The sequence below is a fragment of the Ictidomys tridecemlineatus genome, chromosome 6, assembly GCF_052094955.1.
Source record: "Ictidomys tridecemlineatus isolate mIctTri1 chromosome 6, mIctTri1.hap1, whole genome shotgun sequence".
Taxonomy (NCBI): domain Eukaryota; kingdom Metazoa; phylum Chordata; class Mammalia; order Rodentia; family Sciuridae; genus Ictidomys; species Ictidomys tridecemlineatus.
Genome location: NC_135482.1, coordinates 159,419,620 through 159,438,309, shown reverse-complemented (window position 1 = coordinate 159,438,309; position 18,690 = coordinate 159,419,620). Strand labels below are relative to the sequence as shown.

The 18,690-nt window shown below is 40.4% G+C and overlaps 1 protein-coding gene across 1 annotated transcript; it reads right to left on the bottom strand.

The window, feature by feature from the left end:
- Positions 1-16,180: 16,180 nt before the first annotated feature.
- On the bottom strand, positions 16,181-17,665 carry LOC144365121 (sperm motility kinase 2B-like). The gene has a single exon (XM_078015919.1). It carries the CDS (start codon positions 17,663-17,665, stop codon positions 16,181-16,183), a length of 1,485 nt encoding a protein of 494 aa, XP_077872045.1.
- Between the last annotated feature and the right edge of the window lie 1,025 nt (positions 17,666-18,690).

Genomic DNA, 18,690 nt, shown 5'->3' with positions numbered 1-18,690 from the left:
TTCATGTTCATCTCCCTCTTCTTTGTGTTTCTCTGATACCTTCCAAGAAAAATCCAAGTGCCCTAGCCTGGCATCCAAGAGCCTTCTAGATCCAGCCTTTGTCTTTGCTTTAGTCCCTCTAAGCTTTAGCTCTGGTGAAGCAGGAGCATTTTGCTAAAATACTGGGCCTCCTCTCACTCTTCTGTCCTGGCTAACTTCTTACTAGATTCCTTCTTGGGATCCAGACCCTTTACAAGGTGCCTCTGCAGCTTCTATCTGAGAGGTAGAGTCTGCTTCCATGAACCTGGAATCTGGACTGACCTGTGACTTGCCTTGACCAATAGAATGTGCTAGAAGTCCACTAGCCTCAGCCAGGCCTTAAGATGCTGGCAGTCACTGTTAGCTCTCTTGGATCCTTGCCCAACCACTGCATGAACCTGAACTTCATTTTTGGATATAAATATATCAGTATGAAATAAGGCTTTAGATATGATTCCTGAGCAGCCTCTGAGGAGAGACTACATGGAAAAAAGCAGAAGTTCTGGGGCATTAACTGCCCATGGGTGAGCCTTGACCACTTGGGAAAAAAAAAGAAGCCAGACATACATATTTCCCCCTCTTCCCCTTTCTCTCTGAGCCATGGATCTTCTTTGTAACCCTCAGTGTGAGTGGATGTACCTGTTGAGCAAACCCTTGGTGTCTCCTCACAGATCACTGCAAATCAGTGGCCAGGGCTACGTGTGGTGGCACATGCCTGTAATCCCAGTAATTCAAGAGGCTGACCCAGGAAGATTGTAAGTTCAAAGTCAACCTCAGCAACTTAGCAAGGCCCTAAGCAACTTAGCAAGACCCTGTCTCAAAACATAAAAAAAAAACCACCATAGCTCAGTGGTTAAGCACCCCTGGGTACAATCCCTGGTACAAAAACATAGAATTGAAGATGAAATAAAACCCTTCCATGATAAACAGAAGCTAAAAGTATTCATAACCAGAAAACCTGCACTATGAAACATACTCAGTGAAATATTTCATGAAAAAGAAAGGAAAAATAAAAATTGAAAATCAGCACAGGGGTGAACTACACTAGAAGAATAGTCAATTAAATGAGAATAAAGTCTGATTTAAACATTACAGATACATCATAATGGCACAAATTTAAGAGCAACTCTCTATAATAACATGGAATATAAATGGTCTAAACTCTTCAATCAAAAGACAAAGTTTGGGGCTTGGGTTGTGGCTTAGCGGTACAGCATTCACCTAGCACGTGTAAGGTCCTGAATTTGATCCTCAGCACCACATAAAAGTAAATAAATAAGATAAAGGTATTGTGTCCATCTACAACTAAAAAATAACACAAATTTAAAGAAAAAGAGACACAGGTTGGCAGATTAGATAAAAATAAAAAACAAGACCCAACGATACGTTGTTTGCAAGAGACTCACCTCACAGGCGAAGACATCCACAAACTGAAGGTGAAAGGATAGGGGAAAAATCCCATGCAAATGGTACTCTTAAATAAGCAGGAGCAATTATTCTCCTATCAGACAAAATGGATTTCAAGTTAAAATTAATCCGAAGAGACACAGAAGTTCACTTCATATGATTGAGGGAATCATGCAACAAGATATAATGTTTATAAATATTCATGCCCCAAACAATGGTGCATCTACATACATAAAGCAAACCATTCTCAATAATAAGTATCAAATAGACCAGAATACAATAATACTGGGTGACTGTAACACAACTGTCTCACCACTAGATAGACATCCAGATTCTACAGAACTAAAAACTATGATTAATAATGTGAACCTAACAGACATCTTTAGAATATTTATCCATCAATGACTAAATTTACCTACTTCTCAGGAGCACATGGAGCATTCCTTTGGTTTGTATCTCCAAGCTTTCTTTTATCCCATAAATCTGAGTTTGATTTTTTACTGTTATCCCATATTTCTTGGAAGTTCTTTTCATAGTCTCTTAACATTTTCTCCATGATCAAGTTTATTTTCAAGATTATATATTTTTCTTCATTGTCTGAAACTCTGTCTTACAACTGGTCTATCTGCTGTTGATGCTTTCCAATGAATTTTTAATTTGGTGTGTTGATTTCTTCAGTTTAAAGATTTTTCCTTAGTTATTTTTCCAGAATCTCTATGTCATTTAAGTGATCTTTTGCTTTCTGTTTTTTTTTTTCTCCCTTAAACCATCCTTTACCTCACAGATCAATTTAAGTATGAATATTCTAATCTCCTTCTCTGACATTTTTTCCACTGGGGTATTGATAGTCTCTGATATCAAAGTATTTTGGTTTTTTGGGGTGATTTATTCCCTTGATTTTTGTGTGTCTACCCATCTAACAGTTTGTTTTGAGGCAGTAGAGTTTCTGTCCTGTGGGCTTGTAGTGTCCCTGAAGGTTTCCAGTACCTTACCATTAAGGGGAGAGACAGATAATAACAACAACTGATGCAGCATTAAACCAAATAGCTCTTGCCATGAAATCTACAATGTTGACTGTCACAATAATCAGAAATGATACGGTCAGTTAGTTATTGCAATGGTAAAAACAGTAAGTTTACAAAAGGTTTTACAATTTCATGTGGTGAACAAGGATAGAACAGAAGTGATGTCTGATGTGATGATTATGAGAGAGGAGGAGAGAAAATAGAGTAAAAAATTTTAAGGGAGATCAATAGAGATTGGCTGACAGCAGCAGGAAAGGGAGAAAGAGAGTTGAGGGAAACTGGTAAGGGAGAGAAGAAAATGTAAAAAATAAAAATTAAGAAGATTACAATGACAAAACTGATATATACTACTCAAACATCTTAGTCCTCAAAATTTTGATCCATGGCTAAGGCTGTGTCTACCTTCAAAATGGGGTGAAGACATGCATCGAGGAAGCTCGATTCCCAAAGAAAAGAAGAAGCATGCAGAACAGGAGTATGCAGGGCCCTGGTGGGCGCCGCTCTGCTCCAGGCCACTGTGCAAGTGGAACTCTGGGTTATCCCCAAGTGAGGGCAGAGGCTCCGCCAGGGGTTTCCACCGTAGCAGAGCCAGTAAATGAGGGTTGGGGAAGAAAAGATATTGCCTGCACTGCTCGGTGGTAGCATCCACAGCAGCCACAGTTGCATCAGGAGCAGCACAAAGCACAGCGCCAGCCCAGGAGGTGCTGGAGCTGTTGGTGAAGTCACCTAACAGCTCTTTCTCCCTAGTATGCAAATTGACAAACAACCACAGAATAGGGCTCCGCATTACATAATCTCTTTTGAGCTGTTTTTCCTCGCTATGCCGATCTGATTTATGCAAAAACATGCCTTGCACATGTATGTGTAGGAATTGGAGACAGTGGACTCAACCTTTAGCTGTGGTCATCTGCCTGGTGTCCATATAGTCATTACGATTCCCCTGTGCATGTGGGAATTACAGAAACTGGATGTTGGAATACATACCAAGGCTTGGTTTATTGCTGGAATCTTGTTGCTGTTGACTGTACCTAGATCGCCATGGGTGCTATTGCAACACCTACTGTGTTATACACAATCTGAACCACAAAATCTAATAATAATTCTTTGGATGGTAACCATATACAGTTCAGGTAGTTGGATAGCTTTAAAATATCCCAGCATTGCACTATATGTGATTACCTGCAGAGAATTTACAACTTTATGGGATTCCTTGCTGATTATTTAACTAACCCATATCCAGATCTGGTATGAATCCTTGAAGCCAAAGATCAGCAGAAATATTTTCCACCTTCATGTTGGTGTCTATCATGGCCAAGAAGTGTTGCTATTTAGGTACAAACTGGGTGTACTGCAGTACACAGGTGTCAGACCATTCACCACCATCTTTGCTTTAATCTGTGAGCTTCTTGGTATATATGATGAAGGAAAATTCAGCTTTTCAAATGCTTGGACTTATTTGGTTATAATAAATAATATGTCACAATTGTTTGCCATAAATGTCTCCTGCTGTTTTATAAAGTACTAAAGGAAGAACTGAGTCCAGTCCAACCTATTGGCAAATTTCTTTTGGGTTCTGTTTCTTTTTGGCAAGCAGTAATTATTGCTTTGTTTATAAAAGTTGATACTATTTCTGAAAAGCATACATGGGAATGACAAACTATAGAAGCCATGCCACCGGACTCCAGGACCTTATTACCTGTATTGAGATGTTCCTTGCTGCTGTTGCTCATGGCTACACATTCTCATATAAACCTTATGTCCAAAAAGCAGAAGAGGGCTCCTGCTTTGATTCCTTTCTGGAATGTGGGACGTTTCAAATATCGGAGATGATATTTCTGAACAAGTGAGGCATGTTGGACGGACAGTTAGGGGACATCCTAGGAAAAAAAATTTCCTGAGGATCAAGATCAAAATGTACACACAAGCTTATTATCATCATTATCACAAGATGCAATTTCTGTTGCCTCTTCTATGCCACCTTCATCCATGGGTCACTACCAAAGGTTTGGACACAGACTCCACAGACTATACCTATTACAGCTAAGATATGTGAGGAAATACTTAATGAAACTACTACAGAAGAGAAAAAAGAGGCTTTAGATAAATCTGTGGACTCTTGAACAATGTGCAAAAGCAAACACTACAACCTTGTGGTTCTATTACCTGGTATCCCTTGGCTCAGGATTTTGTACTTGAGACAAGCCATAAATGATGGAAATTTCAACATAAATACAGGTGAAGACCAAGTACAACTACTGGATTTATACATTTTGAGTTTTGTATATCACAAAATAATCAGTCTAAATTTCCTAGACTTAGACTTGATTTCTGAACTAGAACATCACATACTCAAATGATAGAAAATGACTACAGCTAAAATGCTCCTAATGTTTTACTGCATTATCAAGAGGATGGACCTAAATGAGGAAAATTTAAAAATCAGTGTTTCTGACTATTGCTGCATGAATATAATGCTCTGGATAGAAAGCATAAATTCAGAAGTATGAATTAGTAGACAATAATAATCATGTGCCATAGAAGCTTACCTAACAATTATTTATCTACTTCCCAAATGAACATCTTTCAATAAAGAAGAGTTTATCCTTTATTTTCTGCAAAATAAAATTGATCCATGAAAAATATCTGCCTTCAAAAAGTGCTAAAAATGAGAAAAAAAAACAAATATGAATATCTATAAGTATCCTGTAAAAGACAGAGTTAATTAACAGGAAAGAAGAAGAGATGGGGGTAGAAAAGTGTTTTTTTTATTTGAGAGATTAATTAGACAAATGCAGAGGTGAGGTAGGATGTGTTTATGAAGAGGAAGAAGAAAAAAAGTAAAATAATTAAAGGAAGAGTGAAATAGAGAACACTAGAGTTTGGTTGTTAGCAAGGGAAAAAAAAGAAAAAGGGAAATAGAGTTATGAAACATACAAAAGAAAATCAATCCAGAAGATACTAATCAAAATCTCTAATCCTGAAAAAACAGAGCACTGAAAAATAGCTACCTTCAAGAAATGCTCAAAATGAAAAAGTGGAAACAAATATGTATGTGTACAAATGTATAAATGTCCATCATGTATCAATCAATACACATCCAAAAACAAAACAAAATAAAAACAAAAACAACATAACAGAATAGTCAACAAGAGTATATGCACGCTGTCTACGCCAAACTGTCCTTCATTTCTTAGCTTCCTTTGTCAGAGGAATGGTGTGAGGGTCTGTGGAAGACATTTTTGGCTTCACTTCCAGGGTGTGGTTTCCTCTGGGTTCTATGAGATGAGTTTCTGCAAATGAAGCTTGCAGGGATGGCACAGGTCTGGTATTTCATTGCAGGGGGAGTTTTGGGGTATTAGGACTGTACCCCACTACTCTCCCCAGGGCACCAATTGTGGGAAGGGGGAGTCAGTCCTTCTCTGATTCTTTTGTTTGGGGACACAGCCCTTTTTGGCCTCTCAGAGACTGTTTCTGAGCACTGAGCTCAGTCACTCCACCTGTTCAGATTCTCCCTGTAGCTGGTCCTATGGCTGCTGGGTTCAAGGGAGTGGGGAGAACTGGCTTTCTCAGGCCTCTCTGATCTGTGTTGCCCCCAGACAAAGTAGTGTTCGTGCCAATAATTCTCTGTGCCAAAGGTTCTCCTGATTTTCTAGGCTCAGTTTAGATTTTGTGGTTGGCATTTGCTGGATTCATGTATTGGACTCAGCCTGGAACTCACAGATCTAAGTTCCTGGTCTGAGTTTGTGCTTCTGTCACGTGGAGATACTAAAATGTCTCTACCCCTCAACAGGCAGACTGTGACTTTCCCACAGCAGTTTAATGAACCAAAAGTCCCTGGGCTGGCTCAGGGCAGGCAGCCCCTCTGACCCTGGGATTCCCCATACCAAGACCTCCCCACCACTTTTCTTCAGTCCTTTCTGACCTTGTGTATTAATTTTGCCCACCCCCACCAGGAGCTCTACTCCAATTCTGTTCCTTAGCCTTGTCTGATATATCCAAAATTTCCCAAGGCTCTCTGTCCAATACTGAGTGCCAGTGGGGTGTCTTCACTCACCTCACAGAGAAGTAGTTGTCTTCCTGTTCGAGTCTGAGTTACTGAGCTTTGAGAAAAGCCACTTCCCACTAATCCGCCATCTTGGAATCCTAGGATTAGATAAGAGAAAGGAATCGGTTGTTCTAGTGGTTTAGAATGACGCTGGGTTTCTAGTCAAATACCCTGTTACAACTGTGCTTGTTGTCACCTCCTTCATGTTAGTAGGCTTGCTCTTCTAGAAACCAAGATCAGATCCTCTTGTCTTGCTCACTTGAATGGCACAACAAAATAAGCAACATCTGTATTTATTTACCAAAGGAAAGAGTGCCTCAGGGATTTAGCAAATGTCATAAGAAACACTGAAAACTGCTTTCTATTATTCATATTTTAGGGCATCCCAAAGCAGCCTCACTGCTGCTTACCTCTGAGCTGAATAACGTTACTTGGCTGCACAGAAATATTGTCTTCCATGGAAACCAAGGTGATCTGATGGGGTTACATAGAGACAAGATTTTTAATGTCAGTAGCATTTTCAGATTTTGGCAGGGTAGACACTGCCAAAATCAGGGTAACACAGATTTTTGGCTAGTTGGTCACTATCTGACCAAATGGTAAGAGTAGGAAATGCTGCTTGTACTACAGGCCATGATGGATAAAGAATACAAATTACATAATCACTAATCCTGCTGTATGACCTGGGGCAAGTTACTTAACCTCTCTGGGCCTCAAATTTCCCCATCTGTGAATTATACACTTGGAATATTTTCTGGTTCCCATATTGATAGCAAAGGACAGAAATCTGTTTTTAGACTCTTTAATCAAACTGCTTTTTAAACCTTAAGATTTTTAAAATATTAGCTTGAAATAATGTTTTAATTAATATTCTCTTGATAATAGTAACAATGAGCAATAGATGACATAGTAGATGTCACTTACTGTTGTATACTATTATTATTCTTGGGCTTACAGTTATCGGGTAATTTTATTTATGTATTTTAAATTTTATTTTTATTTTTGTAAATGAATGGTTTTTAAAGTTGTTTGTTTTGCATATAGATATAAATTTTTTTTCTGGCACCATTCATTGACTTCCCTTTCTCCATTAAACTGCTTTTGTGGCCTGACTGAAATTGGCAACATATCTCTACGTCTATTTTGGACACTGTAATGTGTTCTATTGATTTGGTTTTTTGTTCTTTTGATAACATCATAATGTCTTGATTATTGGAGTTTCATAATAAATCTTAAAATTGTGTAGTTTGATTCTTCCAAATTTATTCTTCTTTTAGAAATTGTTTTGGCTATTTTAGTTTCTTTCCTTTTATCTATAAATTTTAGAATCAGCTTGTCTATAGCTATAAAAAATGTTTCTGGAACTTCGATTGGATTGTATTGAACCTATGAGTCAATGTGGAGAGAACTGTCCTCTTTATTATGTCAAATCTTCTCATCTATAAAATCAGTCTCTTTCCACTTAGGCTTTTTATTTCTTTCTCCCACTCTGTAGGCTCCCTCTTCACATTATTGATTGTTTCCTTTGCTCAGAAGAAGCTTTTTAGTTTGAATCCATCCTATTTGTTGATTCTTGATTTTATTGTTTTTGCTTTGGGGGACTTGTTAAGGAAGTCAGTTCCTAAGCTGACATTTAGGCCTACTTTTTCTTCTACTACCACAGAGTCTCTAGTCCAGTGCCTAAGTCTTTGATCCACTTTGAGTTGGGCTTTGTGCAGGGTGAGAAATAAGGGTTTAATTTCATTTTGCTACATATGAATTTTCAGTTTTCCCAGCACCATTGGTTGAAGAGGCTATATTTTCTCCAATGAATGTCTTTGGCACCCTTGTCTAGTATGAGATAACTGTGTTTATGAGGGTTTGTCTCTGTGTCATCTATTCTGTACCATTGGTCTGCATGTCTCTTTTGGTGCCAATACCATGCTGTTTTTCTTACTATGACTCTGTAATATAGTTTAAGGTCTGGCATTGTGAGGATGTGGGGGAAAAGGTACACTCATACATTGCTGGTGGGACTGCAAATTGGTGCAACTATTATGAAAAGCATTATGTAGAAAGTTAGAATGGAACTAACATTTGACCCAGCTACTCCACTCCTTGGTTTATACCTAAAGGGCTTAAAATCAGCATACTAGAGTGATGCACCACAACAATGTTTATAGCAGCTCAAGTCATACTAGCTAAACTATGAAACCAATCCAGGTGCCCTTCAGCAGATGAATAGATAAAGAAATTGTAGTATGTATACACAATAGAATATTACTAAACCATAAAGAAGAATGAAATTATAGCATTTGCTGGTAAATGGATGGAGCTGAAGAATATCATGCTAAGCAAAATAAGCTAGTCCCCCCAAAACAAAGGTTGAAAGTTTCGTCTGAAAGGCCAATGCTAGCTTAAATGGGGGAAGGGGTGAGGGAAGAATAAAGGTGTTTTGGATTGGTCATAGGGCAGTGAAGGGAGGGAAGGATGTATGGGGGTAGGAAGGACAGTAGAATGAATCAGATATCATTACCCTATGAGCATATATGACTACATGACTGGTGTGAATCTACATCATGTACAGCCAGAAAAAAGAGAAATTATAATGTTTATGTATGATATGTCAAAATGCATTCTACTGTTATGTATAACTAATGAGAACAAAAGGGCAAGTGCATGTGTGCACACGTGCACACACATAAACACACAAGAAATGCAAGGCAAAAAATACACAGATTCAATAACCATCAAAATATCAATGACAAATACCAATGACATTCTTCAGAGAATAGTCCTTAAATTCATTTGGAAGAATAGCCAAAGCAATACTGAATAAGAAAAGTGAAGTAGGAGGCACTACTATCCCCAATCTCAAATTACACTATAGAGCTACAGTAGCAAAAGCAGTATGTATTGGAATCAAAATAGACAGGAAGACCAATGGAACAAAATGGAAGACACAGAAATAACCCAAATTTATACAGTCATGTGATACTTGACAAATGTTAAATAAATAAATGTTGGAGAAAACACAGCCTGTTTAATAAATGATGCTGGACAAACTGGATATCCATGTACAGAAGAATGAATTTGGATTTTTATCTTTCACCCTGTTCAAAAGTTGAATAAAAAATGGATCAAAGTCTTAGGATTCAGACCAGAAACCTAACAATTGCTAAAAAAAAAAATACCCTCAACACTCTATCACATAATTATAAAAACAAACTTCCTTAACAAGGCCCCTAAAGCTCAAGAGATAAAAACCAAGAACCATTAAATAGGATGCCATCAAATTAAAAAGCTTCTGCACAGCAAACAAGATGATTAAGGGTGAAGAGAGGACCTTTGGAATGGGAAAAAAAATCTTTGCCACCAGGATTATTATCCAGAATACATAAAGAATTCAAAATACTCAATGCCAAAAAAACAAATAACCCAATCAATAAATGGGCAAAAGAACTAAACAGAAATTTCTCAAAAGAAGAAACACAAATGGTAAACAAATATATAAAAAATGTTCAACATCTCTAGCAATCAGGGAAATGCCAATCAAAATTACACTAAGATTTCATCTCACTCCAGTCATAATGGTAATCATCAAGGATACAAATGTTAGACCACGGTGCAAGAAAAGACCACTGACTCCAATTAAAATCAAATTAAAGCAAGCTTATTATTTTCACCTGCCAGGCTGCCTTTCCCATCAAAATCATGGGAGCCAAGTACAGCCCCGAAGCTCTCTTGCAGCCCAGCTTTATAGCCCAAAAAGTTACACAAAGTGGGGTTACAGATAATAAAAGTCTGAGAAACATTACACACAAATGTTAGTTTACATTTTTGCTGGCCCCAACATCAGAATTTATGAAGGTCGTTAGAGCCTCAGAGAGGGTCATTATTTGGCCAGGGAAGGCCAGGATTTATGAGTCGTCACTAAGATTTAGGAAAGGGTTGTTATCTGGTCAGAGAAAACCAGGCATGGGTGAGTTCAAGGCACAGGCAGGCATTCCAAGCAGCATAACAACATCAACTTATGGCCAGGCTATACAGACATCCTAATATTTTTACAGAAAACAGAAATGAATCCTTCATAACTTGTGACAAGCTGGTTTCTGGTCTAAAGAGAATTAGGCTAGGTATATCAACAAATAATAATAAATGTTGACAAAAATTTAGGGGAAAAGGTGTTCTTCAGTGTTTATCCAAAAGAACTAAAATCAGCATACTGTAACAGTATACCCACTGCAATGGTTATAGCAGCATAGTTCACAATGGCAGAATTATGGAAACAACCCAGATGTCCATCAACAGATGAATGGTTCAAGAAAATGGGTATATACAAACAATGGAGATGTATTCAGCCATAAAGAAGAATGAAATAATGTGTATTATTTTACACTTATAGCACATCTCATTTCAGATTAGATACATTTAAAGCACTCAAAATCCTCACTTGAATACAATATTATACTGTTCACTATAATGCAATATTATACTATTTATTTAGTTCATAAACCAGCAAAGGTGAAGGACAGTCTGAGGAAGGTATGATGTAGAAACTGCCATAGTTAATGTTATGGATCCTAATCACAAAGACAGTAATCATCAAGAAGGCAATGCAGTTGTAAACACCTAAATAAAAATGGGATTATTGGGGATGAAGATGAAGCATATGGGCCAATGACCCCAGAATGGAACTTTTGGAAAGACTTATCTGTGTCAGATACGGGAAAATGTATACACAGGCAGCCAAACCAGTCAGGAAATGCTTACCTCTGTGATGCTCTAGGCTGTTTCATAATAGACAAGAAAACAGCAGGCACTGGGCCAGAAACTACAACATGCCATGATAATCAAAGGAATTGTCAGCAGATTATAAAGCACCATTTAGATCTGATTCACAAGGTCAATCAATGATGAATGAATACTAAAGAGCTGGCTCTGTCCTAGTACACCTCAAGATTAAGTAAAGCTTGTACCCAGCATTTCCCCTTCACTTCCCACCCTCCTGGATGCCTTAGCCAGTGTCTGTCCTTCTGAATCAAATCATGTAGCTCCTCCAGCCACTCAAGATGACTCCTGGTGATCTCCTTCAAGTGCACTACCTACTTTCTCTGACAAACCCTCTGTCTCTTAAATTATAGTCTGTGAAGGGTAGACTATGAGCATTTTCTGATTTCATGGTATTAACCAGTGTCCTGTGACTCTGAAGACCCATCATAGGCTATATCCTCTGATTTTGTTAATGTAAAAATGGGTAATGCTTAGTTTAAACCTGGATTGAAGTTAGATTACCACTCATCAGTATTTATAACTAAACACAGAATTACTACCTACAATAATTTACAAAATAATTTACAAAATAATTTCAATGATCTACAAAATAAAGCAAAGAGAAACAGAATTTTTTTTGACTCTATATGAGAAGGAGTCAAATTACTAGTAATAGCAATTAAAGTGCCCTATTGAAAGCTATTTATTAGAGGTTAGAGAGTTGTGACAAATTTTTAAAGGTCTGAGGACATAAGTTTCTGAATGTCAAAAAACAGCTCTGGATAGCTGGGCATGGTGGTGCACGCCTGTAATTCCAGTGGCTTGGGAGGCTGAGGCAGGAGAATTTTAAGTTCAAAGCCAACCTCAGCAAAAGCAAGGTGCTAAGCAACTCAGTGAGACCCTGTCTCTAAATAAAATACAAAATAGAGCTGGGGGTGTGGCTCAGTGGCCGAGTGCCCCTGAGTTCAATCAGTACCAAAAAAACAAAAAACAAAAACCAATTCTGGATAATGTAACTGGCCTCTTATAAACTGAGACCAATGGCAGGTTCCACATGCATTCTATATGAGGCCCATTATTACCTAATACAGAATCTCAGGCCACTTAAGATAAAGGTTTTAGGTAGAAGAAAGTTAACACCCCAAATCCCAATCTCTGGGACCACACTACATGAATGTCGTGATGAGCCTCTATCAGCAATGAGCTAATCTCAATAGCGGAGAAAATATGAGCAAAGGAGCTGGCTTCAGAACAAAGGCCCCTTGTGTATGTACACTTCAAAACCATAACTGGAAATTTAACCAATAAAGATGAAGTCTGCTTTAATTACCTTTAAATTTGAATAAATGAACTACACATCCTTACTTTTGTTTTCTTTCTCCTAAGCATTTACAATATTCTCCCATTTCATAAAACTTTTAGTTCAATTGAATATTATAAAAATTCACTTGGAAATTTTATTAGATTTGTTTGTATATACCAGGAGTTAAACATCAGACAGTCTATTCAATCCTAAGAATCTCTTGTTGCAAGATAGTTTCTTTCATACACAATTGGAATCTAAATCAATATTAGATTGACATCCAAAGCTTTCCACCCAACTGAAAAATGGAAAAGATGGGGTTATACATTGTCAGTTTTTATTTTGAAATATCATAATAATGCTACATACCCACAGGTATTTTATACTTGGCTATACTCAAAATCCTAACTATAGTATAAGAACAATACCAACCAGAAAATCATTCATGATTCGTTATCTTTGTAGTAGAATTAGGGCTAAGATGGGATAAGCCAGGGTGAGCAATTCAGCTTGCACCAGCCTGTGAGAGCCCATCTCTTCCATGCTCTGTGTCCATAGCATCACATAGGTAGCTTGAAGTCATCCACAGCCATAACAAGTATTTTACATCTCAGGAATTGTCAAAAGCAGAGTTTTAAACACCCATTCTCCTACATCTGGCTATAAAATATGACCAGCACACCACTGGATAAACTCCATCTTGGACTACATCAAAGAGCAGAAAATGGGTAAATGAATGATGGTCAGTGGAGGAAAGATGCAAAGAAAAAGATTACTCGCCATAATTAATCAACATTAAAAATCAATGCTGTAGGAGAATATCACAAAGTACTGAAATTGCAGCTCATTAAATGGTAAGAACTTCATATATTTCAAATATCAGTTGCTTAAAAATAATTTGAATGAATATTTCTATCCTGACTAAATTACACCTATTCTATTCTATAAAACCAATGACCCAATCACTATGTTTAAATAAGTAGGACCTTGTTACCACTGGACAACAGCTCACCCTGACCCCAGAAAGATTACGTTGGTAAAAATGAATACCTTCTTACACTGGTGACTTGGAAGTCTAGACCAATAACTAATAGAATGATAATAATCTGTCTCCAAAACAGTTGGGTGGGGGAGAAAAAGCTATCCTAGGAATTCATAGGTGAATATTTATTTGTATAAACGTGTCCATAAGTAAGAATTCATATGGTGTGTACAGAGTTGGACAGTAAGATATTAGAAAATAATTTTTATCAATAAAAAAGGACTTCATAAAGGAAAAAAATTTAATTCATGTATAAGAAAACACTACTTTTTTTAAATGTAAGGTACAACATTCCATAAAAAAACTTCTATGATCAAATTGCACATCCTAGTAGGAGTCTCAATGTAGCCTAAGAAGCAAAGAGGTAACCGAGAAAGGAAAGAGAAAAGTCAGAGAAGGATCAAGAAGAGAGAGCAAAGGGCAAGACTAGAATCACAATGTTCAAATCACCTTTGAATGTGAAAAAGTAGATTAGTCTTTGAAATGCAGTTATTGCTTGCAGAGAGACAGGGTGAAATCAAAAGTGTGTAAAGCTGTTTCCAACATCTCATTGGTTTTAGGAAGCAAATATAGCTAGTCATCTCAAGGAGCAATGGAGACAACTAGTAAGGTTTAATTTTCTATCACTCTAAAAATGAGACCTATTCTATTCAGTGTTTGTGAAGATGAAAGATGTCACAAATGGCTTTCTAGACCACTCTGGATAAACTCCTGTCAGTTGGAGATATGCACTGCCCATACCATCGCCTCTTGACTGTACTTGTGTCCAACAGGCAGGAAGAGGCAAGAAGGCCCTGGAGGGAACAGGCATCTTGGAAAAGTGGAAAAGCTGGTGTAGGTTGTAAGGATGGAACCCATGGTTTGTGCTCTACTCCACAGAAAGTCCTCAGCACGAAGGAGCTCGACATCAACATATATAAATATTTGAGTAAATGAAACAGCCCTTTCTTCCTACCTAGAGCAGGAGTTACACTGACCCCAGAGGAAAGGCCAACATCTGTTTCTAGGAGCCGCAGGGAGAACACCTGCCTGACAAGTGCCAGCCTGGCCCAGGGGCAGGCCTCGATGCAAATGCCAGCCCAGGACAACCTGTCCTTCTGCTCCTGAGAACAACCACACAAAATGCAAAAGGGCGTTCCTCCTCTACACTGCCTCCCTCCCGTCCTCCAGGATCCCACACCTCTGTGACCTCAGGACCCCTTTCCATGATCCTCAGTAGGCCTCTCCTGCTTCCCAGAACCTCCTGCACATTGTGATCTTTTAGGCAGCTCTTAGGCAATCCCTTCCCTAGGCCAAGATTGGGTTAGAAAATGGCCATTTCCTGGCTACACACCTGTGCCCCTGCCTCAAGCCTTAGAGGGATTCACCCATTGGGATTTTTTTCTATATAAAACATGCAAAGTGTTTCTCTTTAAAAAAAAAAAATCCCAAGCATCTGATAATTTCACAAATGGGGCCTAATTTCAGAAAATGGAAAAAAACTACTAAAATGACACATGTGACCTGCATTTTTTTTAAGGTATCCACACCCGATCATTGAGGGAACAGCAGAAGCTGCAAGAGAACCCCAAAGCAAAGAGCAATTCCACATGAGTACATTTTGCTTTTATGCAAACATCCATAGATGGTTTGTCATCTCCACTCCCCAAACCCCATGTGCTCCCTTCCCCACTACCTTCAGCTAGGGCCACGAGGAATGGTGAGGCAGCATGGCAGGTGGTGAGGCACACAGTCAGGGCCATAGGCAGGCCCATCCCAACCCCTGGCCCTCCTCGGCCTTACTTGCAACCAGTACGAAGGAGATGATGCCATAGAACTCTCTGGGGTTTCCAATGTCTTCTCAGATGTGATTTCTCCAACAATTGCCACCCATCCCCTCCACACACCTCAGGAAGGGATTCCTTCTGTCAAAGGCTGCCAGCTCAAAGTCAGTTATGTCCCATCCAACTGGGTTAAAGGGAGCAAATCGCCAATGGCAATAGGTCAAAGCATGTGAGATTAATTTACACTGGTGAGAGGCAAGAGACCCTCCACACTAAGGAAACAGTCCACATCCACATTGGCTAAAGGTGAGCATGTTACCTTATACACAGGCTAAAGTGAGTGAGTCCTCCTCTGCACTGGTTCAAGGTGAACAAGTCTATGTACATTAAACAGGAGAGGGAGGCACAGTTAGGTCTACGAGAGGATGCCTGGTGGGCTCTGACACTCAGACACTTCCCCCCTTTTATAGATCAGCATTGTCAGAATATTTAGAATATCAGGTAGACAATGCAATTTCAGAGAAACCAATTTATTGAGAAATATCACTGCATACAAAAGCATGCGAAAAGGCAGGGGGGAAGGGTCTCAGGGAAAACAGTCTCATCTGATGTCCCGGCAGGTGGAGGCATGGGAGATGCCTGATGTTCAGGTAGATCCAGATGTGCTCCTGGCTGGACCCCCCATGTGGAGAAGCCCAGCCGGTAGGCACTCAGTCCTGCAGCGGTGGGAGTCCATGTGACAAATGCCAACATAGTGACAGCATCCATGGAGTAGAGAGTCCTCTGGCTGGCTGTTTCTTCCTTTGGTCCATCTGAACTGTCCATTTATGTTGGAACCACCCGATTTGTGAACCTAGGAGGTTTCTGCTCTCCTGGTGTAGGAGCCTCGTTTTCGCCATCACATGAGGGTGTGCAACAGCACAGTCTGCGCAAGCAGGCAGCCATCCTCCTCCTCACCCGCTTCCAAAGCCTCCTGTGGCCCTGGGGACGCCCTGTGGTGGCATCTTGGGAGACATGGCTGTCGTCTGTTGTTGATGGGCAGGGTTGGGGTATGTCAGAGTAATGCTGAGAGGCTAGCCTGGGAGTGGGGGGCTTCTCATATAGCAAGGCGAATCTAATGGCAGGCCAGCTGCCCCTTCTGAAGCTCTTCTGCCCTGACTCCTTGGCCTCCCGAGGCTGATGATGCTCACAGGGCAAGGGGAAGGTGTGAAGGGCAGGCTCACTCGCCCTCCTCTGCGGGAGGGCAGGGGAAATGGAAGGATCCCTGGGGCATGGGCGAGGCGCAACCCTCCTTCCCAGGGGCTTCATGCAGCCTGCCCCCTGGCTTATCTGCCGCTGGATTATGAGATAGGAAGCCATCGCCCCATCAAACTTTCTCTGCGACAGCGACACCCAGGTACTGTAAGGGTCGTACCCCATGTCGAACAGTATTGTCAGTACTGTGGGGTCTGAGAGGTTGGGGAGGGGCACATCATGGGAAGGTAACTTCTCCTCACCCTGATTCAGCCACGGGTCCGCCAAGATCTCCTCTGCCGAGGGCCTTGCTCTGGGGTCCACTGTCAAGATTTTCTTGATGAGTCTTTTGGCTTTGGCTGAGACGCGCCAGGGAAATTTCAACTTGGGGTGTAAGTTGAAATTCATGCTGGCTGCCATGAATGGGCGGTGTCCAGTCAACATATAATATAAAATGACACCCAGGCTCCAGCTGTCCACTGGGGGACCCTCGTGTACCTCCTCGCGCACACATTCCGGGGCGAGGTAGTCCAGAGTGCCCCAAAACTCGGTCAGCTTCTGCCCAGGCTTGAACATGGTGCTTAAGCCAAAGTCAACGATTCGGATGTTGCCTCTGGCATCCAGCACAATGTTCTTGGGCTTCAGGTCTCTGTGCAAGATGTGCATCTTGTGGCAGTAGCACACTGCACTCGCGATCTGCCTGAAGAGTCTCCTGGCCTCCTCCTCCTGCATGCCCCTAGGCGGGATGAGGTCAAATAAAGATCCCCCAACCCCGTACTCCATCACTATGTAGATCTGTTTGTGGGTTTCAATCACCTCAAAGAGCTGGATCACGTTCGGGTGGTTCAGGGTCTTCATCGCCAGTATTTCAGAGTGGACCAAATTCTCCCACGTGCTCCTTGGCAGGACTTTCACCGCCACCTCGGCCCCAGTGTGCCGATGGCGGGCTAGGATCACCTGACCATATGCCCCATGATCAATGTCCTTCACGACCTGGTAATGGTCTGTGAAGGCCTTCTCCTGGCAGGAGCCAGGCCCCTGCGGCACTACACTAGACTCACTACTCTTACTATGCATCCTAAGCAGGAACACCAACTAAGGATGCTAGCTAAAAACAAAATAAGAAACTAAAACAACAAACCAAAATCAAAAAACAAAACAAGATAAAACAAAAAACCCAAATCAAAGAAACAATCGCCCAAGACCACAATCACCAACCGCCAACCACCAAACGCACTAACTAGCTGGGAGTCCGACAGGTCACCACCAAGAGCTTCCTGTACTTATGGACAAAAACCCAGCCTCAGTCACTCTGTTATATACCCGGGGATTCAGACTCCCTCACAATGGCTCCTTGTGAGGTCACAGCAAGAAATGGCCCAATCATGCCTGGGCATCACCCCCACTGGCCATCACCCTTTGAGCCTACAGGACCTTTTCTACTTTCACAGTAAGAATAAGAATGGAATCCAAGAAGGATTTCATTCAATGGGTTATGGAAACTGGCATGTATTTTTTTAAAATTAAAATTTGAACATTGCGCTTGTAGGGGACAGATGATGCAGGGAACCTAAGACAGCAATTTCAGAGGGTACAGTTGGCTGCCTTGGCTGCAGCCAGGTTCAGAGGGTACAGTTTTCACTGTAATCAAGTAATGCCCTGACTTCCAAGTTCAAGTAGTTTCAGAACTTTATACCCAGTTTGTTAGGGGAGGGGCTCAGAAGTTCACAGTCTGCAGAAGTTCACACAAAAGCACATCTTTCTTTTACTCTTTTGGGAAAATTAACCCTTCAAAGACAGTGCCTGAGAAGGGAGAGCTTCTTCTCCCCTTTCTTTCCTCCTCCTGCCAGCTGTGACTATAGAGCCCAATTGGTAGCCTGTACTGTCTTAGAAGTATAGACATCTCTGTGAAGTTCCAGCTCAAGGCCAGATGCCTGGTTAAAGGATTTGTCTTTTTTTTCAAATCACATTTTGCAGCTATAAAGTACTATATTGGATCTATGTTTGTGAAAAACTAGTAAAAGGGCATACAGCACCAGAGTGCTGATTTCTTTCCAGGGCACTGGCCAAGGAAAATACAGCAACAGGATAATAGGAAGTTT

Excerpts from the sequence above, each read along its gene's own strand:
- LOC144365121 (XM_078015919.1), bottom strand. The coding sequence starts at position 17,665 with ATGCATAGTAAGAGTAGTGAGTCTAGTGTAGTGCCGCAGGGGCCTGGC.